This window comes from Cololabis saira, chromosome 16 (assembly GCF_033807715.1).
Source record: "Cololabis saira isolate AMF1-May2022 chromosome 16, fColSai1.1, whole genome shotgun sequence".
Taxonomy (NCBI): Eukaryota; Metazoa; Chordata; class Actinopteri; order Beloniformes; family Belonidae; genus Cololabis; species Cololabis saira.
The window spans coordinates 24,911,724-24,937,099 of record NC_084602.1 but is presented as its reverse complement, the minus strand read 5'-3'; the positions used below and the strand labels follow the sequence as shown (position 1 = coordinate 24,937,099).

The 25,376-nt window shown below is 40.8% G+C and overlaps 1 protein-coding gene across 1 annotated transcript; it reads right to left on the bottom strand.

Annotated features, from left to right (window-relative positions):
• Positions 1–844: 844 nt before the first annotated feature.
• On the bottom strand, positions 845–25,144 carry LOC133462792 (zinc finger protein DPF3-like). Its single transcript, XM_061744233.1, has 10 exons — positions 25,076–25,144; positions 11,869–12,029; positions 9,932–10,039; positions 6,185–6,312; positions 5,346–5,438; positions 4,883–4,943; positions 4,309–4,350; positions 2,140–2,280; positions 1,452–1,565; positions 845–1,262 (listed from the first exon to the last, which is right to left on the bottom strand). The coding sequence occupies exons 1-10, from the start codon at positions 25,105–25,107 to the stop codon at positions 1,102–1,104; spliced, it is 1,041 nt and encodes a 346-aa protein (XP_061600217.1). The 5' UTR covers positions 25,108–25,144; the 3' UTR covers positions 845–1,101.
• Positions 25,145–25,376: the final 232 nt, after the last annotated feature.

Sequence of the window (25,376 nt, the reverse complement as noted above, 5' to 3'; positions counted from 1 at the left end):
GAAATTATTTTATAATTACCTCTAGACTGATGCACAACAACATGTTAGCCTTCTCTAAGATAATTACGTGCATCATCTCCCTCTTGGTATTGTATAAACAGACACTTAAAGGTCCCAGCCAAGACAAGTGTTCAGACATACACTTCTCTACAAGTCTGCACATCTAACTTGCTCTTAAATCCTATGGGAGCAGTAATATTGTCTATATGACCATTTTTGTTTTTTCCAATCTTAAAATAGGGGGTTTTAACTTCTGTATGAATGTAAGTATTTACCACAGTTATCAAACATTTGAACAAGGGGTCATTGACCCGACAGTTTGAAACCTATCAAAAAAACATCAAATTCAGAATGAGCACCAGGGGATGTAACTCCGATCGCAAAGGGAAGAGAAAACCTTGTTGCTTGCCTACCGTTTATGATGTCCTGTATCTGTAGATACTACATAGGCCTCTTCCTCCAAACATCTCCTACGGCCTGTGGCTTTCATTGGTTCCTTCATTTTCCCGCTCAATACAGATTGAAAACAGAGGGAAAGACCTTCAAAGTCACACTGACTGCCGATTCAAAAACTGCCAGTAGTCTTCAATGCAAGTCTGGTTTGAAGTGATATTCAATCATCTACCAAACTTATCATTCACACTTTAAAAAAATAAAAAGTTCCAATTTCTCCAGTGTCTTTTGTTCACAACCATGTAGCACCTCCTGCTGCAGCAAAAGGGAAAAAGAAAAAAGACTCATCCAGTCCGAAACATCTGCGGTTTTGCACAGTCACTTGTCAGGAAACACCGACAGCCGTCCGTTGCCTTGGAAGTTCATATATACTATACTATATATTTATGTAAAAAAAAAAAAAAAGAAAAGTGTTCATAAATTATTCAACAACGTTCAGTAGATAAAATACCGCTTGCATTTCCGTCCTGAAGTCGTCACTTTGTGCTTGCCGCAAACAAAACATTGGAAAAGAAGCAGCAGATTTTTGCCAGAGGTTAATCCATATATATATATATATATATCTATATATATATCTACATATATATAGATATATATATTTTCTTTTTTTTTTCTTTTTAAAGTCAGTTTAAATCTAGAAGATTATCTCTATCTGTGACGGTTGGATATGCCGTTGCCGTTTCTGGCCGGCTCTTCCAGCTCATCTTCTTCAAAGCCGTGAAAAGTGGAAGTGTCGCTCTCTGAGGTGGTGCCGAAGAGCTCCTCGGCTCCAGTAAACACGCCGTCTTCTTTCTCCTCTCCACGGTTGTCTGTGTACCAGGACAGAAGAGCAGCAGTCAGTGAGGAGGTGATGGACAACAGGTCTACGAGGCTGAATGATGGGGCCGTCCTAAGTTCATAGGCACATTGATATGTGTAACTGTCACTCTGTGCATCTTTAAGCAGAGACAGAGAAAAACTGCGCAGAGCATATTAGACATGGGTGTTCATGAACTCACTTGTGCATCGGCAGGCTGAGTAGGGAGGCCCAGACTTAACAGTTTTCTTGTTTGAGACCTGGCATTTATTACAGTAACTGTTGGGAATGCTGCTCCCACCTGGACCCTTTGTGCCTACGGAGACATTTCAGGAAAAAGTCAGGATGTTAGTGATGACTGATTTTATTCAACGCAGGCATAAATACAATCCTCAGAATTTTGCATCAAATTTATTAAATATATGATTTTGATTCTCAGGAAAAGAGAAAAAGAAAAAAAATGTTTTTTTTTTTTTACAAATGAGGCTTCATTCAATCCCTTTTTAACCCTTTTCCTTTGAAAAGGCCAAAATCCCTCCATCGCTACCAAACCTTTCCAAAACAAATTCAATTAACAAATAATGATAACATGACCATTTTTTATTTTTCCAATGCAAACACATTTGGAAAGTGGACTAAAATAAACCGTGTCATGTAGTGTCCTCATGTACTGTCCTGTGTCATGTAATTGTCCTATGTGTACTGTTTTTATGATTTTATTCTACTGTAAAGTGTCTTTAGTGTCATTGACTGTACTGATTTTATGATTTTTACTAATGTAAAGCGTCTTTGAGTCCCTAGAGAAGCGCTATACAAATAAAATGTATTATTATTATTATTATTATTATTATTAAGATGCTAGAAAGTGTTGCGGGTGTCAGGGGGCGTACGTTTGTGTCTGTCAGCCTGTGGTGCGCTGGGGGAGCGGGAGGCCACCGTGCTTCTCTCCCCGGCTCTGTCCTCCTCCGCCAGATGGGAATGGGTGTAGTGATAACTTAGTCCTGTGCGGTTTCTGTAGCGCTTTGCGCAGCCTGCAAGAGACAAGAATTTCTTTATCTTGATGTAACTTTGGAAACGCAACATTTCTAAATGCAGTTTTCCCACTTTCAGCTTTTCCGACGACGTATGCTGAGGATAAGTCTTGTGAGCCCTCACAAACGATAAGCCCAACACACAACTAAGCCAGGTCCATTAGTGCAGGTACAGTTCAGGATGCTCTCACACCTTGGAACGACCCAACGAGTTTTAAACTTGTAGTCATCCCTGTAGTGCATCAGTTAGCCATTGCGATTAATGCTGAGGAGCTGAGGAGCTGTGGAGCTGCTGGTGAACATTTGCAAATAACCCTCCGGTTTTAAATGTTGTTTTGGAGGCGTTTAATAGATGCAGTTAGCACAAGCTGCCTGCTCTTAGCTAAGCTTCACCCTGGGACCCGTCCAGATCAACCCACCTCTAGTCACGGCAGTCTGGCAATTACTAGTACGAGAAAAGGGTATTTTCTTAAAAATATGAATGGACTGTGCTCTGTTATGTCTTTATTCTCATCTCAGAAGTCCATACAGTGCTGAGTAGCAAAAATGATGACAGCTAGCCACTGGCTAGGACAGCTGCCAATCAAAAAAAACACACTTCTAAGTATATCTAGATGTTATTTAACAAACAAACAAAAACACCATCGCTGTCACCGATATCAAATCTAGCTATGGAGACCGAAACCGATGTCAAACTTGGCTGCAAATGTTTATTTCAGCTGCAAGGTTGGATATTTCAACATGAGGGACTTGCATCTGGAGCCGGCCCCTAGCGGTCAGTCCTGGAACTGAAACTTCTCTTACGTCCATGTTAAAGGGGACCTATTATGAAAAACAAGTTTTTTCTTGCTTTAACATATATAAAGTGGTCTCCCCTCAGCCTGCCAACACAGAGAAGGAGGAAAGCAACCAAATTCTGCAGTGTCTGGATGATCCATCCAGTGTCATGTGGCTTCTACGAGTCGTTCAGATTCTGCTCCTGTCGTGATGTGGGCGTGAAACCACACCCACAACTAACTCCGCCGGCCGGAGCTTCTGCCATTTTTTCGTAGCGTCATTCGCGTCAGGCAGCCAATCAGCACAGAGCCTCATTATCATAGCCTCCCCACCCACTCAGAATCCCGCATAGAGAAGGAGTTTAGAAACGGGGATGCTAAAGACATGGCTTAGAGACTGAATTTCTAATTTATTTAGCAAAAACAATCAAAAGCTTGTTTTTAAAACATTCAAGGCCTGTTTAAAATAGGTATTAGATGCCATAATAGGTCCCCTTTAAGTTTAAGCCCCAAGTTGGAATATTGGCACTTGGTGACTTCAAACCATGCTGCTTATTAGTCAGATGCGTTTGCAGAGGGAACACTAAATGAATACAGGGAAAGTAGATTCTGGGCTGTGGAATATACAAGTATGGTACTGATGGTCCAATGTGGTATGGTATCTATCTATCCATCTATCCATCCATCCATCCGGTTCTGTTTTGGTTCAGTACGAGTTAAAAAGGAATGTGCTGAAGTTCTTAACCCAGTAGTCCTGGTCTGTACCTGGGTGTGATTACACTGTTCACACCAGGCAAAGTGCCTCAAGCCTGTAGGTGGGAAAGCATCCTTATAATGTGCAACTTTCATTAAATTACACTGTGTCCACACTACTCGCAGTCATCAGAAATGGAAAATTCTTGTTTGGACAGAGTAATTGTAAAGCACAACTAAAAGCATTTAGAAATGTTAATATAATGGTGCATATTCACTAAACATTTGCTCCTCTGAGACTAGCCATCTAGCATTCCACATATCATGATGTCCATAGAAAATGAATGAAAGATGCCTTAATGACAGTGTAACAAAAAAAGGGCGCAAAAGAAAAACGAGAAGATCTGCTAACAACCGTCAAGACAAATGAAAGCCCGACCCAGACAACGTCACAGTAAACGCTCAGATCCACACCACATTCTCAAGTTTGAGAAAAGTGAGATTACACAAAGCTACAAATCTAAAACAAATTTCTTCAAGACAAAAAGCATGGAGGTACCTGAGGTTGAAGACTTTGAGTTTTGCTTTTGCTTGTATCTGCCTGAAATAAGGAAAAATGACAGAGAGAAAAAAGGTGTGTGTTATTGACGCCGCGCTGTGACAGCTGGATCCAAATGGAGTAGCAGCTCGCGGGGATTTTCCACACACGACTTCCACGTACAGGAATACTTGAGGTGATAATCACACAAGCTCAGATGGTTTCACGTGGCACTGTCATATCAGAACGTTACACTAGTAACAGAGTCGCAGCACCTTTTTGATTGTTGTGGTTCTTATGGTACTCCCGGAAAAAAATAAGTCATCTTCTAAAGATACCCCTTAAAGACATCTGTTTAGATCTTTACCAATAAAAACAGAAAGATATGAAATACTGAGTCTTATCTCCTGAGAACTGTTAGCTGTTAAAATGGATCATACTAAGTGCACTTTACATTACTTTTAAAAATATTTTTAAAAAAAATTATGAAGGAAATAAAAGGAGAAAGCTAGAATATTTATTTGATATATGAAAAAAAAAATGCAGAAGAACATTCTTTATCCACTGCATGAAAAAGTAGTTTTTCTCCACTTACTGTCGCAGACATATGGCTTATCATCATCCAGATCCGTCCTCCTGCGGCCAATACCCCGACCCTAAGGAGCAAAGGAAAAGAAAAATAAGATACTTAAAGTGGAACTGTGTCAAGTACCTAGGAGTCGGCAGCGTCGCCTGCGGGAGACGGTGGGAACTCTCCGTTTGGAGAATCAGTGAGGAATTCAGATGGGGAGCAAGGCTGTCGCCTGCTCAGCATGAAGCTCAGAGGAAAGTACATTTTCACCAACAAAAATAAACCAAATCTCATATTTCAAACTGGTTTGAACGGACTTGGTATGAACTATATTTATGTTTTGAGACCGAGAATGTTGTAGCTGAGGTCTACTTACACACCGAGCAGTGAACTCACCGCCTCTGACAGACCTAGTCAGGTTTCATCATTCGTCACGAGCTAAATGTTATTACGGTGTAAAACTACAGTTGATCCTCTCGTCACTTACTCTTCCCTTGCCCCGATGTCTCCTCTTGGGAGTGTCCACCTCGTAATCGTCGTCCTCGAAAGCATCCTCTGCTGCATCTGCCTCCAGAACCCTCTGAGACAGAACGACAGGAGGAGGAATGACACTTTTAATCATTTGATGGCATTAAAATCAGGCTTTTTGGAAGGAAAAAAAATGATGCAACAGGAGTTAATAATAATAATCCAATGTCAGCTCTGGATACAATGGAGCTATTTTTGTTCGGATAATGAAAAGTTAACTGATTATTGTTTTGTCCTTTCCCATTTCCACATGTGTGTTTGGTAGAATGATATGAGACTGGGTTTTTTTTTCTTATTTCAGAATCAGAAAGAAGTTTATTGCCAAGTAGTTTAACACACACGAGGAATCTGTTGTAGTGATTGGTGCAATACAAAAGAACAAATAATATTAAAAGAAAAAATTTACAACATGTTGGTTTTAAAGTGCCGGAGTAATGAATCTGTAGGGAAAAAAATATATATATATACATGAGGTGACCTGGGATGTGCGTAAATGTGACGCATTAAGGTCAGGAGTCTTTACGTTAATGTTACGTAGAGTGCGGAATTTCTAAAACACCTCATTATTGGGGAATCAAGTTAATGGATATAAAAAGGTCAATAATGGGGTGATACATTTGTCTAAAACTGGCTCAGCACTCTGCAGGTTAACTGGAAAAAAAACTTGTCAAGTTGCCATGGCAACCAGTTAGGGCATGACATCACTTATGTGCCAGAAGCGGAAAATTTGCATTTTAAATGTTCAATCTAATGTTGTAACCGCACAAACACTTGCAGGCAGTGTTTGACTGGACCCACCTGGATCTCCAGCAGACTCTCCTCGTCATTCTTAGAGTTGTTCCTCTTGTGTAGACCTTCTCCTCTTAGCAGAGCCTCCAGTGTAGTGCTCTGGGTGGGCAACGCCTCCTTGGACACGAGAGTGCCGTCTGCACAAAGAAATAATACAAAAAAAAAAGAAAGAAAGAATGAAAACACACGGGTATTACAGATGAATCATCCCAACGACTTGATGCTAGTTCTAGCACCAGAGTGGCAGGCCGACACATGTCTACGGATGGAGACTGTCTGGCAAGATCAAGCTATAAAAGCATGAGGAAACTCTAGAACATTGGTTGCAGATATGATCATTTTTATCCTTTTGCAATGGAATGCACCATCACAGCTATTCAGGGGGAAGATTAAAAGAAGATTAAAAAGAACAGAGGCCACCTTCCAAAAGCAGGGAGTGAGATCAGATCCCATTTTTGCAGTTCACATGTTGAAGCACACTTGAACAAGACACTGAACAACATTAACCCTGATAGTTTTAGTGTTCACATGATAAATAAAAGGCCCGCTACTAGGGATGGGCGGTATGGACTAAAAAATGTATCACGATAATTTCCGGCATTTATCCCGATAACGATTTAAAAATACCAATTCAACTCCACCTTTTCAACTATAAATCTATCTCGCTCTCAGATCCGCCATGTTTGTTACATAAAAACGTATCAACGGGAATTTTCTTTCTTTCTTTCTTTCTTTCTTTCTTTCTTTCTTTCTTTCTTTCTTTCTTTCTTTCTTTCTTTCTTTCTTTCTTTCTTTCTTTCTTTCTTTCTTTCTTTCTTTCTTTCTTTCCTTCTTTCCTTCTTTCCTTCTTTCCTTCTTTCAGGCTCATTTCCTTCCTTCCTTCCTTCCTTCCTTCCTTCCTTCCTTCCTTCCTTCCTTCTTTCCTCCTGCTCTCTCCTTCCTTCCTTCCTTCCTTCCTTCCTCCTGCTCTCTCCTTCCTTCCTTCCTTCCTTCCTTCCTTCCTCCTGCTCTCTCCTTCCTTCCTTCCTTCCTTCTTTCCTCCTGCTCTCTCCTTCCTTCCTTCCTTCCTTCCTTCTTTCCTCCTGCTCTCTCCTTCCTTCCTTCCTTCCTTCCTTCTTTCCTCCTGCTCTCTCCTTCCTTCCTTCCTTCCTTCCTTCTTTCCTCCTGCTCTCTCCTTCCTTCCTTCCTTCCTTCCTTCTTTCCTCCTGCTCTCTCCTTCCTTCCTTCCTTCCTTCCTTCTTTCCTCCTGCTCTCTCCTTCCTTCCTTCCTTCCTTCCTTCTTTCCTCCTGCTCTCTCCTTCCTTCCTTCCTTCCTTCCTTCTTTCCTCCTGCTCTCTCCTTCCTTCCTTCCTTCCTTCCTTCTTTCCTCCTGCTCTCTCCTTCCTTCCTTCCTTCCTTCCTTCCTTCCTTCTTTCCTCCTGCTCTCTCCTTCCTTCCTTCCTTCCTTCCTTCCTTCCTTCCTTCTTTCCTCCTGCTCTCTCCTTCCTTCCTTCTTTCCTCCTGCTCTCTCCTTCCTTCCTTCCTTCCTTCCTTCCTTCCTTCTTTCCTCCTGCTCTCTCCTTCCTTCCTTCCTTCCTTCCTTCCTTCCTTCTTTCCTCCTGCTCTCTCCTTCCTTCCTTCCTTCCTTCCTTCCTTCCTTCTTTCCTCCTGCTCTCTCCTTCCTTCCTTCCTTCCTTCCTTCCTTCCTTCCTTCCTTCCTTCCTTCCTTCCTTCCTTCCTTCCTTCCTTCCTTCCTTCCTTCCTTCCTTCCTTCTTTCCTCCTGCTCTCTCCTTCCTTCCTTCCTTCCTTCCTTCCTTCCTTCCTTCCTTCCTTCCTTCCTTCCTTCCTTCCTTCCTTCCTTCCTTCCTTCCTTCCTTCCTTCCTTCCTTCCTTCCTTCCTTCCTTCCTTCCTTCCTTCCTTCCTTCCTTCCTTCCTTCCTTCCTTCCTTCCTTCCTTCCTTCCTTCCTTCCTTCCTTCCTTCCTTCCTTCCTTCCTTCCTTCCTTCCTTCCTTCCTTCCTTCCTTCCTTCCTTCCTTCCTTCCTTCCTTCCTTCCTTCCTTCCTTCCTTCCTTCCTTCCTTCCTTCCTTCCTTCCTTCCTTCCTTCCTTCCTTCCTTCCTTCCTTCCTTCCTTCCTTCCTTCCTTCCTTCCTTCCTTCCTTCCTTCCTTCCTTCCTTCCTTCCTTCCTTCCTTCCTTCCTTCCTTCCTTCCTTCCTTCCTTCCTTCCTTCCTTCCTTCCTTCCTTCCTTCCTTCCTTCCTTCCTTCCTTCCTTCCTTCCCGCAGAACCATAAATCATTTTTACACAAAAACTTTATCAAAGGGAATTTATCGTTTTTACCACGAGATGACAAATTCTTATCGTGAGGAATTTTTTGGTCGGTTTATCGTGAACGGTAAAATATCGCCCATTCCTACCCGCTACAAACTAAAAGGTGCTGCTTAAATGGATGTGTAAATTGGAGATTTACACAGCTTCTTCCCCTTTAGAGAGCTTTATCATCATCCAGCTGCTTTGTGGATGTTTCAAGAAAGGACCAACATCAAAGTTCTCCAGACTCCAGCTTTCCATCATCCCCTTTATCTCACAACTCCACCCACTAGGGACACTTCTGCAGAATATTGAACATGGAGCGCTACAGACGGCCCAGGGCTGCACAAGTAAGAGCAAGCAGACACAAAAGGTAGACAGATACAACATGCTTCCCACACCACGTGGCGGCAGCCCCTCACTATTGTCTGCACACGTTGACTTTCAACTCTCCGCGACGAGACAAACCCCCCCCACCCCAACCCATGGGAGCTAGGGGCGCTAAAAATAGAGCAGGCAGCAGCCTGCAGCACGGAGCTGATTCTGCATGCAGCCCCAGTCTCTCCAGCACACCATCAGTTAGACAGAGACAGACCCGGGCTGCTGGCCTTCGGCGGCCACCTCTGGCCGGCTGCACAGGAGAGACGCCAGGTTAAATTAGGGTACGGTTCCCCTCCGCTGGATACTCGCAGACGGCGAATACAATTCAGCGTTGTTGGAGAAGGGAAGGGCCTGCAGCGTGGCGGGGGAGCCTTACCCAGTGCGAGCTCGGTGGAAAACAATAGGCTACAATGGGATGTGTTTGGGAAACAAAGGGTTGGTTCAAATGCTATCACTACATCTTTCTCTTCCCAGGCTCTCCTTCCCAATCCCAAAGATTTCTGCTTTCAGCATGCCTCGCAAAAATTATACTTTGGGAAACGTTGGTGAAAAATACTCCCAGCTTTGTCTCTGTGTGAAACGTGTTCTCGTTGTGTACATTCCTGAGGAAAGCACAACGTCCAGACAGACTGCAGATGCAGATATGAGAGAAAACCTACCAGCTGGGGAGGGTGGGAAGCAGAAAAGAAGTGAGAATGTCAGTGAGGACAGAGGAAATGTGTTGAGTGAGCTGTTTCAAGTAGCAGCCGGAGAAGGCCGTAGCGTAACATTTATTAAATACTGCCCGCCGCGGCTGAACTCTGTTGCGCTGTTCCCAGCAGTAGTAAATCTAATTACATGTTCTACAAAACAAGTTTACCAGCTGGGTCGAACACAGCCACATTTCATCTTCTGAAAAATGACAGGCAGCCTTGGTCTGCTTATTGTGGCGAGGCGGGAGCACAATGCTTTTAGCGAGATCATTCCAGATCAGCGCCAGTAATCGCATGAGCTGAAGGAGGTGTAAAATCCGGGTGGAGGGATGGTTAAACAGGGGGAGAGAGAGAAAAAAAAAGGGAGGAAGCGGGAGAGGCTGAGGAGTCTTACCGAGCTGGAGGCCGTAGATGCCGAGGCGAGGATCTGTGGCGTTGTGTAGCCGTCTCTTCTTTCTCCAGCAGCGGGCGGGGTATGTGTACATCTGTCCAGCTGCAACACCTTTATCACAACAGTCATGCACCAACGTTAGCCATTTGACCACCATTGGTTATGAAGCAGTTACTTGCAATCATACTATTTTTAAAGATGTTTACAGTAATTAAAAAAATAATGTTCAATTTGCTCAAACAGATGTTTGTCAAATAGTATAATAGGATGCAAAACTGATCATTTTAATCAACAGTAGGGACAGCGAGCAAAAACAATGCTCTGCGTGTCCGGAAAGCCCTAGAGTCAAGTTTTATTCTAATAGATGCTACATAAATAAAATAAAATTACAATGAAAAAAGAAAAACTGACAAAAAATAAATAATAATCAAGTCTAATTTGGTGCTCAACCCGGCTAAACCACATTATTTCCACGCAGATTTGGATTTAAGTCAGACAAGAAGCTGATTTTCAAAATAAAAAAGCTTAAAATGGGCTGTGACGCAAACATCGACTTTACGTTAGTGAGAAAACAATTCAGCTCATTTCAGAAGAGATTTGATCTACATCTGAGGAAATATTTACTTTAGAAAACAAAAAGCACCTTTTGTCTTACGTCCCTCGTCCAGACCGGATAAAACATGGTAATAAATACGTCTTTAGACGGGCAGATTACGGCGCATTTCTTAAGTGATCTTGAAACTTTTGGGTAAACTTGTAATCTCACAAATCCGGCCGAGCAGACAGGACTCGCAGTTGTTCCATTTCTAAGACGCTTCCAGTGGGATCTGGGGATAAAGCCGAACTGCAGAAAACCCGAACCGTGGCACTCCATTTTCTTTTTTTCCCCTTGTGCATTACCTCACACCTACAGACTAAATTAAAGTGATCCACAGATTAATGGGTAAATGAAATAATTATTCATAGATTGTACTCTTTACAGTTTAAAGCTCTTAATCTCTCAGCCATTTTTTTTTTCTGCTCAAAAACAAAAAAGACAAGTCTGATATAATAAGTCTACTTATACTGTTGGATCTAGTTAGAAACAGACTCTCAGAGGTTGAGATTTGAACTCTTCAGCAAAATCAGACTGAATATTACACAAAAAACCCTCCATATTAACAAGTCTGTGTCATTGACGGCACTAAACTTCACTAACTGTCTTTGGTCACAGGGCTCATATTTGTAGTACCAAGTAGCCTTTTCACCGTGTAGTCTATCATGCTGCCTTGCGGTTTGTAACTGGTTCAAGTGCACGTACACATCATTGTAATTTGTATCAAATGGTTGAATGGACTTCACTGAGTCTAAGGAGAAAATCACATATGTTAATATTTATTGCAAAAGCATTACTGGGTAAATTACCTCTGTACATATCCAATTTATTAAAATATTACTCTAGTAGCTATAACACTTCTCCTCATGGTCCCAAGCACTCAAACAGAGTTGGTAAATCGGCCTTTTCCTTTTATGAACCGCAAGCTTGGAATGAGCTACAACACATACTCAACTTGAAATATTTACCTTCTTTTCACATGTTTAAACATATGTTAAAATCATTTTTCACAGAACAATGTCATTGTTTTTAATCAAGTGTCATTCTTTGTCATGAATTATTTTTAGCTTTCTGATCCCTGTATGTTTTTATTTTTTTTGTAAAGTTACTTGTCCTTGTATGCATTTTCTTTTATATGAAACTGAATTTATTTTTCTGCTGCCATCTTGACCAGGACTCCCTGGCAGAAGAGATATTGTATCTCAATGGGACTTTCCTGGATAAATAAAGGATAAATAAAAATAAAAACCCCAAAAGAGCCAAATATCAAAAATATGCTTCAGTGATGAAGAGGTTATTGATCCGAGAGTAGATCATTTCTGTGCAGGTGTTTGCGTGGGCCCACCGGGACTGCGGTGGTGGCGCTCCATCCAGATGTAGCAGTTGTTTTGGGCGACGCCGGTTTGAGAATCCAGGAATGGCAAGCGGACGCTGCGCTCGGCACACAGACGGGCATTGTAGCTGCGGCACTGCTCAATGGCGTCCTTATAGAACTGGTCACCCAACCTGCAGGAACGAGTGTTTGCAGCACAGGTCAGAATTACAGTCTACAGAGCAGCCCTTTTCCAATAGACACTTATCTTACCCTCTGAATTAAGAGGTTTGTGAACTATAACTCCTTAGATTAAAAAAATAAATAAATGAACCAAGGCAAAGCATAGGTGGCATTTCCATACGTATTTCAAAATAACTTGAAAAATGTGAAAACTCTTCTGCTGTGTTTTATTATTTGAGCTGCTTAATTGCTTAAATATACCTGAATTTTATCTACATCTTTCCCTGCAACACTGTTACATCAATATCTACACTTTATACATAGATTAATGTGAATAATATTTTTTTTTCCAGCGATTGCTTCCTTATCAACAGAATTGATTTCAACCTATACTGATGGATGTCGAACGTAAGAAAAGTGGATAACTGACAAAAGAACACAAATCCACAACAGCTATATTATAATGTGAAGTTCAGTTAGCTTTGCATTGAAACAACTGGTGAAATAGTCCTTTAAAAGTGGTTATGTTTTACTATTTTGCTTAAAAGTAAATGAGAAAGTCTATATTTACTTTATTCAATTCTTTTTCTTTAAAAGAAAAATTCATTTTTTTCCTCGGCCCAAGATTGTATGTAGGGATGTAAAGTGATGGAAAATTCTTGGTAAATTTCCAGAAATGATTCAAGGGAAACAAAACTGAGGAGTTTGAGAAAATGATCTGGAATCAAATGATGTTCAGGGCATCGTTCTGGAGGATAAGATTTGAAAATGGGAAATCAGTAGGGCTGGGGATCGATTCAAATGCCATAAATGTCACGATTCGATTCCAATTCTTAAGATTCAAACTAGATTATCACGCTTTGATTCGATCCGATTCCAATATTGATTTGGGTTAATGTTATTAAAACTGTTTTTTCAGCTGTTGCATGAATTATATGACTGTGTAGTTATGCGACATATTAATACTAGTATTATATTGAGATTCAACAGCAAGTATTGGCAGCTAATGATGCTGTAAGGAAAATCACCTTCCAGAATGCTGATATAACTGCTTTCAAACAGATCCAGGGCAGCAAACAGAGGCCGTATGAAATAGTTTTTATTTTTCCCGATTTTTGAGAATTTCGTTTTTAGCATTTTATGCAAATGTAACCCCAAGACAGAATATAAAGCAAAGAAATATAGACAATTTATGCAATTATAACTGAAAACATTGCACTAGTTATTCTCGTGTCCAACAAAACATTCCTTTTTTGGACAAAAAAATACCAAAAGTTGTAATGATGAAAAAAAAAAAGTGATCTTTAGAAATACGAATCGATTTTTAGGAATTAATATGAGAATCGATTTAGAATCGGAAAATCGATTTTTTCCCACATAGGTCTAGAAATCAGATATAGACCGAGCTACACAAATTAAATATTCTGTAATGGCTAAAATGATTAACTGTGTGGCTGAACAGAGTAAAAACAGACTCAAACAGATTGGTGCTCTTCAGTCAGTATTTCAAATCTAACTAAATTAAACACATTTGTTTGAGAGTAGAAAACTGGTAAAGTAAGAGGAAATTATCTAATACCACTCTGTTTTTCTCTGCTATATGGGAGCTTTGGGTATTGTGCGATACTGAAGACTGATCTGACACCAATCCTATTTTTTGTGCGCGTTCATTTTTGGATATAAATTATTATTGAATAAAAAGAATATGTATTGAATGAAGAAATCTAGGAATTAAAGTGCAAAAATATATAAAATATAAAGGCATATATTTTGAGATTTGAAGACACTGGGGGATTACGATGTCCGTCGACTGTCTGCACAGTCTCAGAGATCCATATCCACATTGGGAAACAGGACAGTGGGTTCAGAAGTGGAACTACACAGTGAAATCCAACATTTTCCACGACCAAACCCAGTTGGACATCTAGGACAAATCATTTTTCCCTTTTTTTCCCATCATTACTCTGAGTTTCAAGACTTTTGAAGGAAATTTCTCTAATTTCTGAAAAACAAACTATAGTTTGCTGTAGCAGCTATTTGTTCATCTTTCCCTGTGACTTGATAAACTTTCCAACTCTGAAAATTCCCAGAATCCTGCAGCTGTAATTGTGTGTACTTTAGCAACAGCTCATATAGTTAAGGCAAACACAGCAGCTTTGTTGGGGCCACGGTTTTAATTTAAGCCGTATGGAAGGGTGGGAACCAATAAAGTGAAGAAAGTCATTCGTTGAAGCTTATTGTTTTGCTGGAGATCATGAAATCGGTTCGCTACAGCAGCCATCAGATGATGGAAAAGAAAAAAAAAGAGAGAGAGATCAGTGAAAGGCTATGAAAAAGATTTACTAGTTGCTGCCTGAGAAAAAAGAAAAAAGAAAATTCTTCAGATGTATTATAGGTTTTACTTTTTACACTTTCTGCAAATAAATACACATCCCTCAGGAACCCTCTTCAATTTGAGTAAATGTTGTTAATGTCCGTTCAAATTTCGCATCAACTCATTCAGTCTAACCATCAAACCGACAGCTGAGCCTCCGTCTCCTATTTCCAGTTTGCCACTGGGGAGAATTTGTGGAAAGGAAGAAAAAAAAAAAGAAGAAGAAGAAGAAAAAAAAAAAAAAGGCAACACATTTCCAGCCATTCCTGGAGTCTGCTGCTCTGGCTACTGCAGTTAGACATATTATTACCTCTGTGTGCTCTTTGTTTGATCTAACTCTAGATAGGCCGTGAGGTATGCTGCTGCTGACTGTATTAGATTATGACGGAGACACAGAATCCGGGGTTTGATACCAAGTGGCTCCTCCGGCCGGCGAGCGGCTGAGACTCTCACACTTCAGTTCCACTTTTCTTAGCGCCGCTGAGACTTTGGCAGTGCCTCGGGGTTTTCGCTGTTAATATTCAGAGGGAAATGGGGGTTGATATTTCACGTTCGAGCCCTTGATCTCTGCCACACGCCTCGTATAGTAATTAGCATACTTAATTAATCTCAGCAGAGTTCCTAGCACAAGGGCAGCTTCGACTTGGCTTTACAAAATATAAGGGGACAGAAAGGGCTGCAAACTCTTTAATCCTGACGAGGTACTTTTCTTTTTAAGTGTCTTTAGCAGTTTGCTGATATGTTACAGGGACCAACAAGGCAAATAATAGTCAGTGGGTCTTCTGGTATGCACATCCCTCTGTCCAAACAATAAAGTTCCTCCACATGCTGTCAATTATAACGTTAGAAAGACGGCCATTTTTAAGTTGAAGTAATGAGCCGTGGGCTCTGAATTAAACCTCGACTGTTAAACAATGCACAAAAGGAGGCAGATTTTTCAGGTTGCACCCCTCTCCTTTCTACGACGGAGTATTAGGGCCAAAACAAAAAACAAAAAAAGGAAATTACGAGAATAAAGTCATAATGTAATGAGAATAAAGTCGTAAAATTATGAGAATAAAGTCATAATATTACGAGAATAAAGTCATAATGTAATGAGAATAAAGTCGTAAAATTATGAGAATAAAGTCATAATATTACGAGAATAAAGTCGTAATATTACGAGAATAAAGTTGTAATATATAAATATAACTTCACAAGATGCTCAATATTCTTCATTTTAACACAGGGAGAAGACTGCTCTTCCTGTTAGAGTTCTCATAAATTACCACTTTATTTTCATAATATTATGACTTTATTCTCATAAATTACCACTTTATTCATTACGACTTTATTCTCGTAATGTCACAACTTTATTCTCGGAATTTTACGACTTTATTCTCGTAATATTACGACTTTATTCTCATAATGTTACGACTTTATTCTCATAATATTACGACTTTATTCTCATAATATTACGACTTTATTCTCATAATATTACGACTTTATTCTCGCAACGTTACGACTTTATTTTCGTAATGTTACGACTTTATTCTCGTAATTTTACGACTTTATTCTCGTAATTTTACGACTTTATTCTCGTAATTTTACGACTTTATTCTCGTAATATTACGACTTTATTCTCGTAATATTACGACTTTATTCTCGTAATATTACGACTTTATTCTCACAACATTACGACATTATTCTCGTAATTTTACGACTTTATTCTCATTATATTATGACTTTATTCTCGTAATTTCCAAATTTTTTTTGTCTTAGTTTGGCCCTAATACTCCGTCGTACCTTTCCACACCTCACTGAGACAGTGTCGGGAAGATGGACATCAGTGTTGGAAAAGTTGTCCCACACAAAGCCCGCAGCTCTGAGACAAAGCCACAGTGTGTGGGGCTTCTGAGAAAGAGAAACTTCAAGTCAGTGTGACTGAGGAAAGCAAACAATCACAGGTACTGAGCGAGAGCAGGGAGGGTTGAGAGAAGAGAGAGAGAAAAAAAGAAGATGTGAGGAAGAGACATGAAGGAGAAAAAAATAAAAAGCAAGGCAGGGGGTTGAAAGCAGCTAACAAGCAGGTCATGACTAATGGATGTGGGATTGTTTCTTTCCCTGTGTGCTAATCATATCCAGACAGCAAACTTGTTATCCTTAATAATCCTATCACTGCTACTCTGCCTCGTACAGTGTTTCTAAAAGGGAACACAAAAGACAAAAACACCAGCCGTGTCTCACACATGCCGGCGTTTCCGCAGGCTTCAAGATGCAGGAATTTTTAAACGAGAAATCACACAGGGATTGACTCGAAACAGATTTGCCACGAGATTCAACACCCGAGTTAAAGGCTTTGATATTCACCAGTAGCTGGATCATTAACTTAAGATAAATATTTGGCTCATAAAAAAGAAAAAAAAAAAGGGGGAAAAAAACAACAACACGCAGCTGTGTAGTAAAATGTATGAACCGTGTTCATCAAATTTGTACCATATGTGACTGAGTGGACCGGTCCCAAAAGTAAATCCCCATCAAACTGCGGGTTTCGCACCCATTCCTAGACATCACCACACAGCTGTAATGAGACGTAGTGCGACATATCAGTTTACTAAAATCAGACCAGCCATAACTGCTCTCCAAGGTCACATCTGTGCCAAGAACCTCTTGTCGAGACAGGTGGAGCTGGAGAGGGTGCCAATGAATCTCCTGTGAATTGTACAAGAGGTTAGAGAGGATTGAATGAGGAATTAAATGATAAATAGAAGGCTGAGAGTCTTCTCGTGGGGAGACCTGGTGCTGTGAACAGCAGGTGCACCATCTAAGGTGAGAGATCTTTTTGACACCTGTAATAAGTGATAAAATCTGCACGTCCAATGAAACGGGGGGTGAAAAAGAGCACAGCCAGCTCTAACTTTGCACTTTTTGAGGTTTGCGTTTCTGTCTTGCAACTTTGATGAAATTTACAAATACACACGGCATTTGAAGGATATTTCATTACGGTTTAATACCATGCAGGTATCAATTTTAACTGCTAATATGTTAGAATGAAGCAACATTGTGGAAAAGAAGTCTGATCGAGCAACTGCAGTCAGATGAGCAAATAAAACTCAATTAAAAAAATAAAACTATTCCAGACTAAGTGGTTAAAAACATCCACCAGTTTACAAGACGAAGTTTCCTGTTTCAACTCATAGATTCGACATAAAACAGGAGAAACAGCAGCACTGAGATGTTAAAAATTGAAGTCTTTGTGTGCAATACCACAGACGGCCAGCACCAGCTTCTCTAATAAAATACCAAGTGTGCAATTCACCAAAAGTCACTATCGCATCATTGGGTATCCAAGCTCGTAACTAAACTAGATATAAGTCTCGAAGTATAAACGTCTCCCCTCTATTAGTTCTCAAACAAATTATGTGTACAGGAACTATCTAAGTGGCAACCGTGATAAGAAAAGGTTAAACTACGTACACGTCCGCTCACACTAAACATGTTCTGGCGTGACCAGACACGGCTGACCCTTCACCGCCACTGGAACATGCTTACATTACTCCAGTCTAGATGGGCTCGAGTCCAATTGCGTCCTCTATGCCAGTGATTCCCAACCTGTGGGCCGCGGCCCCCTGGTGGTCTGCGAAGGTATTGCAAGTGGGCCGCCAAATCATTTCCAAAAAAGTATGATTTTTGTGGGGGGGGGGTATAATTATATAAAAATATACAGAATAATGTTTTAAATGTTAAAACTCAGTTATGTTTAAAATGATATTAAAAATGTTTAAATATTATTTTCATTATTTTGTTTTGTTTTTCTTCAAGTATTAGACATGTGGCAAGCAAATGAGCAATAGGAATTTTTGTTGTTATCGGTCGGACCACTTTGCAGCGGGACTGCATTGCACTTGACTTATTTACGTTTGATGCTGATACCTGAAACTGGAGTATAAAGATGGATAGCTGGCTAGCAACAGGGAGAATTAAAAAGTTTGGGGGGGGGGCCGCGAACATTTTTGAGACATAAAAGTGGGCCCTGAGTTGGAAAGGTTGGGAACCACTGCTCTATGCTGTTAAAAAACTGTTATGAGAAAATACAGGTTGCATTATATGAAACCCATTTGTTGCAGACATGTGCAACCATATCATGCCCAAGCCCCGCCTCTTCCTCAAAATGAACCAGATTTCAGGGCTCAGCCATACTTGAGAACAGTATGGATCGCCTAGTGTGAGTACACCCTAAAATGCAAAGGGAAGGAGCTTCAATAGTTTCTGTGTTATTTTGTTTTAGAATGTAAACCAGTGGATAACCCTGTATGGAAAGGAAAGCTACACGTGGTTGTCGTTGTCTTGCAACCATCCTTCACTCGTGATTTTCTTCCAACCAGGTTAAAGAAAAGTGCTTTAGAAAAACTATAGGTGGTCACTTTTTATTTGACAATTTGCCAAAGCTTTCGAATCAGAGGCACACAAACAATTCAAAAAGTAAGGCTGCAATGATTAGTTGACGCATTCGATGAGGAAAATTCATACACAGAATTGTTAACACTGACGGGTTTCTTTAGTGTTGTGATGCTCTTTGTGAAGTGCAGGGGGCAGTACAGCTTGCAAGAGAACTGTATCGTGAAAAATGAAACAGTAAAGGCAGTAAAAAGAGGAGGCCCGGGTGGAGCTGGTGAAGGTTTTCAGTGCTCGGCTCCGGACCTAATGGACAGTACTTACAGTCTCATTCTGTGGTACGACTGCAGAACTAACGTACGTTTTCTAACCAACACAGTTTTCTTGTGCAGTCACGGTACAAAAGATACAAAGTCTTTAAGGTGTGCCAATTAATTATTTAGTTGACATTAACATATCGTAAGCTAAAATTTACAGCATGCATAAAAATAAAAACGAAAAGGGCATTGTATGGGAGATAAATATTCCTCTGTTCCATCATTAAAGCTGGAGTCAGGAACTTCTCAAAAATCCAGTAACTGGCTAAAAGATTTGAACTCATACAATGTTTATGCACCTCCCAAGCTCTCCGTTGGACTCCAGAAATGTCTCCCTCGCCCCACCCCCTTGTGTCAGGGAGTGTCTTCGCTAGAGCACGTGCATCTGAGCTGTAGTGTAGTTACTATGGAAACCTAAGGCATCAGGGCAGATGCCAGAATAAATCAATAATGGAACAAATTGAGGGAAATACATTTTCTAGGACTAAAATGTATCTGGATACATCGCTACACAACCTAACTTTTAATATTTACTCAGATGTAGTGAGTGTGTTACACGGCGTGGACATCAGCTTGCCTGATGCCTGGTAACTGCACAAAGACAGTGTTTGTTTGTTTTGCAATTGCAACCACATTACTTAAGGAAAGTAAACCACACCAACACATACAAATAACAGTCAAATAATGACTGAATAAATAAATGCTAACCAACTGAGGTTCACAGTATAATAAAATTAACCTTAGCTTGGATCGCACCATACACTTACTGTACACCGTACGGTAAACACTTAAGTCTGCTCATTAATGCCAAAATAAGAGACAAGCAAAACTAAGGTGAAATACCTGCTAAGTCCACATCCAACTGAAAATGCTTCAAGTCCCGGAGCTCCCTCCACCGCTGAAACTCCACTCCAATGTTCACCAAACCTTTTTGTTCCAGCATCGTCAGTTTTTCTTTTATGGTTGCTTCTCTGCTACGATCTTCTTCTGCTTACAAATGTAAGCAGTAACTGCCAAAGAAGAAGTTGGCTACTTTGCCTGCGGTGTGTTTGTTCACCGTTTCAATAAACATCTTACAACTGCTTTACATCTAGTTTTTCTCAAGCCTGATGCATGAATGTTTACATGAAGCACAGAGGTGGAGGTGAAAGGGAGCGTGTGCATGACTCCGTGATTGACATTTGGCAAACACGCCTAGGCATGGGGCGATATACGATATTATCGTATATCGCGATAAAAAACGGCCGCGATAACGTTATCGTGGGGTACTGTAATTATCGCCAAAATTATTATTATTTTTTTTTTTTTTTGGTCACACAAGGCTACCAGCCAGGTAGAAGCCAGTGTTATTTTTTCATGTATTTTATTAATATTATTTATTATTATTATTTATTTAATATTTTTTCAGAGAGTAGTACAATCCGTGTGCATTTGACTACTGTGGCACTTTATTTTCACTCAATCTTTGTGTTGGCCATGCAGCTTTTGTTTTGTATACTACAGAGCAGTGCCTTTATTTTATTATTTTTCCAGAGAGCTGTACTAAGTAGCAGGCAGCCAGCCACTGTTAAAGTTTCAGAGAGTAATACAAATGCAAGTGTGCATTTGGCTCTACTTTGTCACTTTATTTCTATTTGTCACTTATTTCTTTCGACTCTCAGGGAAGTATTTTCTTACAAAAAAAGAAAGTTCAAATAAGTACCGGTACCGGTACTATAGTTTACACTTTGTAATGCATAACATTTACAGTACACTATTTGTTCTCTACCTCAAGTGTCACTGTGTTGAGAATGATTTGAGAATAAATGTTCTGAAGGAACCAGTGGATCCACGGTTAGTGTTTTTCCTTGCATTTTAAGAATTTTATAAGCGACGCGCTAATATCGTGATAATATCGTAATCGTGATATTTTTGTCCACTAATATCGTGATATGAAATTTTCATATCGTCCCATGCCTAAACACGCCCCCTGTCTGTGATTGGAGAAGCTGTAACCGGAGCGGTAGAAACTTGTTAAATGCATTGTGAGCTGCAAGTGACGCCAAATGAGCTGATTGGTTTCTTAAATTGTCTAGTTTATAAAATATTATCAGAAAATAATGGTCATTTCAGCAAATATTCCAAAAATAAAAACTTACCAACTGCACCTTTAATCATATCAAGACTTAACAATTGATCTCACAACTACTTGACAGGGCCAGGGCCTTGTGGTTTTAGACAATATTGATAAACGTTCGGCTTGTTAACAACAGTGTTGCTCACCTGACTGCCTGGACTTTCAGTTTTCCAGCATTCTTACAGCATTCAATTATTTTTGATAAAACCCAGCTCCTTCAAAACTTTTGTTTTGATGGAGCCAGCAGGATCATTTCTGTGTCTAGTTGGCTGACGGTGTCTCAAAGTGATCTTGAAACACTGGGAACCTGCGTTTCATATCAGGAACTGGGAGGTGTGTGCAGCACATCCTCGCCGTCTTCTTGCTAAGCAGAGAAGGTGAGTGTGCACAGAATGGCAGTGAGGGGGGGGGAACAGAAACAAATCTTGTGGCCGGTGGGGCCTCCACTATCAGCGTGTCCCTGTCAACAGTTAACCACGTCACATGGCTGTGTCTGTAATGAAAGCACGTGTCAACACACATTTTGCATATCGGGAAACAAGAAGAACAGCTCACAGGAAGGTCCATCACAAAACCTCAGTGTCTACTTTGAAATTCCTTCAAAAGAACCAACTTACTAAATTAATGATTGAATATAAAAACAAGGTCTGCTTCTATCTGCTGCGTTTTAGAGGGTTTCTTAAATTTGCAGGTGCAGTGCTGCTTCACAGGAAGCTGAAGCTGCCACATAACAAGGGTGGGGGAGAGCCTGTATGAACAACTGCATCCAGACAACAGCCTCTGATTACACCAATCGGAACAGCACAGTCTGGGTGAGGGCAGGAGGAAAACCAGACAACACACCTCCACGTCGCAGTGCAAATGCACAGCAGGCCGACTCACTCAAAAGTCTACCCAACACCGCTCACAGGGAAGCTGACAAATGGAGAAGCATCCGGCTGATGTGTGGATGAAAGATGTGTCCAGCTGTGGCTCAAATTTTAATGAGCAGCTTCATTAATTAAATATTCTATTTTAATCAGCAGATTTGAGAGATTATAGTCGCCCCATGCTCAGACGAGGGACAGACCTCACGCAGACGTGTGCAGCAGGGAAGCACTCTGCAGCTGCATCTGCTGGATTTCTGCAACAAAGTCAAACCAGTGTTTCATTTCCCTGAAGTGACTCTTCTTAATACTAAAAAAAAAAAAAAGGTCAAACTAGTCCACAGGAGCTACATCCAATTAGTGTCAAGTGTGACTAATTATAATCTGACAAACGTGTGAAATGAAGTCAGAAACCCGAGACAGAGGCTAATTATAGCAGATTGAAACACTTCATTAAGCACATCTTATAGCAAGGAGACGTTCCACATCAGAAAACCAAAACGTCTGTGTGATGAAACAGAAATTTGACAGTCCAAGCTTTTGGAGACAAAAGAGAGAAACGGTCCAGCAAGTATAGGAACATAACATACTTTCCAGTAATATTTCTGCTCTCATGACAACACAGATGCTTGCTGAAGTAGCTACATGGAAGGTATGATTGTGCTGGGCAATTCCCTGCTGAGTAAAACTGAACTATGGAACAGGATGAGAAACAAAACAAAAACAAAACGCATTTATTTTAATTTACCAGTGTTTCCTCAAACACCATCAAGTAACAGTGTAGGTGGGGGAGTTATCTTGCTGAGAACCTCTGTTAGACATTAATGAAACCTTAAAATAAAGCTGCCTCTTGATACTTTAAACTTGGCCACTGCAAAACAAAATGTTAAATCATTTCATAAACTATAACAACTGTACCAGTGGAGATGATGTACAAGCTGTTGTGAGGTCCATTTAAGGATGGATTGCTAAATGAGTCTACCAGGCACAGGCCCCGGGCCTGGAAGTGTGAGACAGCTCATGGTTCATCGCAAAAACAGAGTAAAAACTTTCAGATTTAGGCGCAGAGGACATCCAAATGAAGTAGAGCTCTGAAATAACAGCCAATATGCCAAAACTCACATGAAAACAACATTTTTCCTTCTAGCTTGAATAATGTAAGACTGTGAATACTTCCAATATGTATCTGCACTTTAAGCAAATATGGTCTGATGTATCTCTATGACCTCAGTTTGACGCATAACAATAACAAAGGGATGTAAAAAAAATTAAAAAAATGGATAAATGGCTAAAAAGAGGTGCAAAATGAGCGGGAGGTAATTCAAAGTGACCTTGATAATAAACAAAAAGAGCTAGATTAGACACAAACAACTGGGCCCTGGTCACCCACAAACAATCACCTTGCAGAAATGCTCTTCCATGATCATGGGTCTGGTGCCCCGTCCATTCGCAGGCATTCCCAGTGGTACAGATCGTACTGGACCAGTTACAACAGGGTTTTAAGCAATGCCTCCAGGAGTCACTGTTCAACTCAACTAAGATGGCTGCAGAACTGTTTAAAAAAAACACCATAGCACGAGAATGACTCTTGCTTACTGCAAACCTGAGTCATTCACAGGCGTTCCTACTCCCCTGCACGCCATTTTGATTGCCTTTGGTCAATACTACTCTGGTCGTTTCATCCCTCGTTTCTCTGATTGGCTGCAAACATGTCCATTGCCATTTAGAGGCAGTTTCAAACCCAGCAGACTAAAAAATAAATAAAAAAATAAAAAAATTCAACCCCAAAGTGACACAAATGGCAATGAGTGTGTTTGTTTTGCAGCTTTTGTCAGTCCAAGTGTCCTGCAGCTCATTAGGACCCATGATGGGGAGGGGCTTTTACACATCTGTGCCCAGGGGGGCCTGCCATCTCATAATAATCCATCCCTGGATCCACACCTTGTGTGCGCCAGCCGTACCGAGGTGGTAGGATACCTCTGTGGAGGAGCAGATGGTTCTCCTGCTTGTACCCAACACTTCCTCTCTGCTGGAGCATCTCTGTGACAGATGGGCCCAGGATCCTGGACCAAGCTAATCTCCAGCACTCCTACACTTAAAGGCACAGCAAAAGGAGCTCCAGCTCCAGCACCAAAGACCACATCAATACAGCTCCACTGTCACGTACAGATGAACTCAATGAGCCTGTAGAGATGTGCAGAAATGGCTGTGCAATTTCAATGTTGACACACACACATACACACACAGAAAAAAAAAAAGAAAGGGAAAGTGGCTGAGGAGTAAAGTGTGCCTAACTTACAGTAATACAATGAAACAATACAGAAGAACAAAGAGACAAAACAAGATGGAGCATATACTTGAAAATCTGCTGGACGAGCCATCTGAGCACATTGTAACAGCCTATTTTCAGCAAATTGCTGTCACTTTAGTGGAATTCGGCCGCAAGCATGCAAATACAAAATGCCTCCTCCCTTTCTTTTTCTTTTCTTTCTTTCTGTCTTTCTTGCTTTACCGGGACCTGACCACGTCTGCACTCCGAGGAGCCAAAGTTGACATATTCCCCCAGCAAGTAAACGCGACTCTCGGAATGTCAGTTGATGTTCCAGCCCGAGCAGCAAGAAAATCGGCTTTTAATCATTCGCTGCAGCGACACACACACACAGACAGACAGGCACGTTGTCGACAGTTTTCTCATAAATATACACAGCCCAGCAGAGAAGACACCCCGCTATGTTCCCAGCAAAAGCCGTGTCGAGGAGGACCCCCTCCGTGTCAGCAGCCTAGCACCACCGTTTAAGAGCAAACGTTGAGATCTAGTTGGAATTTTAAAAAAAAGAAAGAACTATACGAAGCTACTTTGACCATGGAAGAAGTGCACAAAATGAATTTGGACAGCTGCGATTCCCATATGCACCCGGCTGGAAATGACATGCACGGACGGCCGGTTTCGACGTATGAGTTTGCAGCAAAGTAATTATTTACAATTTTGCTAAATGTCTAAATTACTTACGCTTTTAGTGGATTCTGAATGACAGCCGCCATTTTGCTCAATGTAACGCAATATCGGCGTCTTGCAGTTCTGAGGGAAACCTACGGGAATGGACCAATCAGAGCTCGGGGGGAATTCGTGGACCAATGGGAGCGCAGCATGGGCGCAGGGGGCGTGGCTTAACAGGGTAAACTGTCAAAATTATTTTAAAGGGTTTTCCCTTGTATTCATATTGTACACAACAGAATAACAGCATTTTTTTCTTTTTTAAAGAGACCCTCACTCTGTCGAAGTTTGCCGAAGTGAAACTTCTAGCGTCATT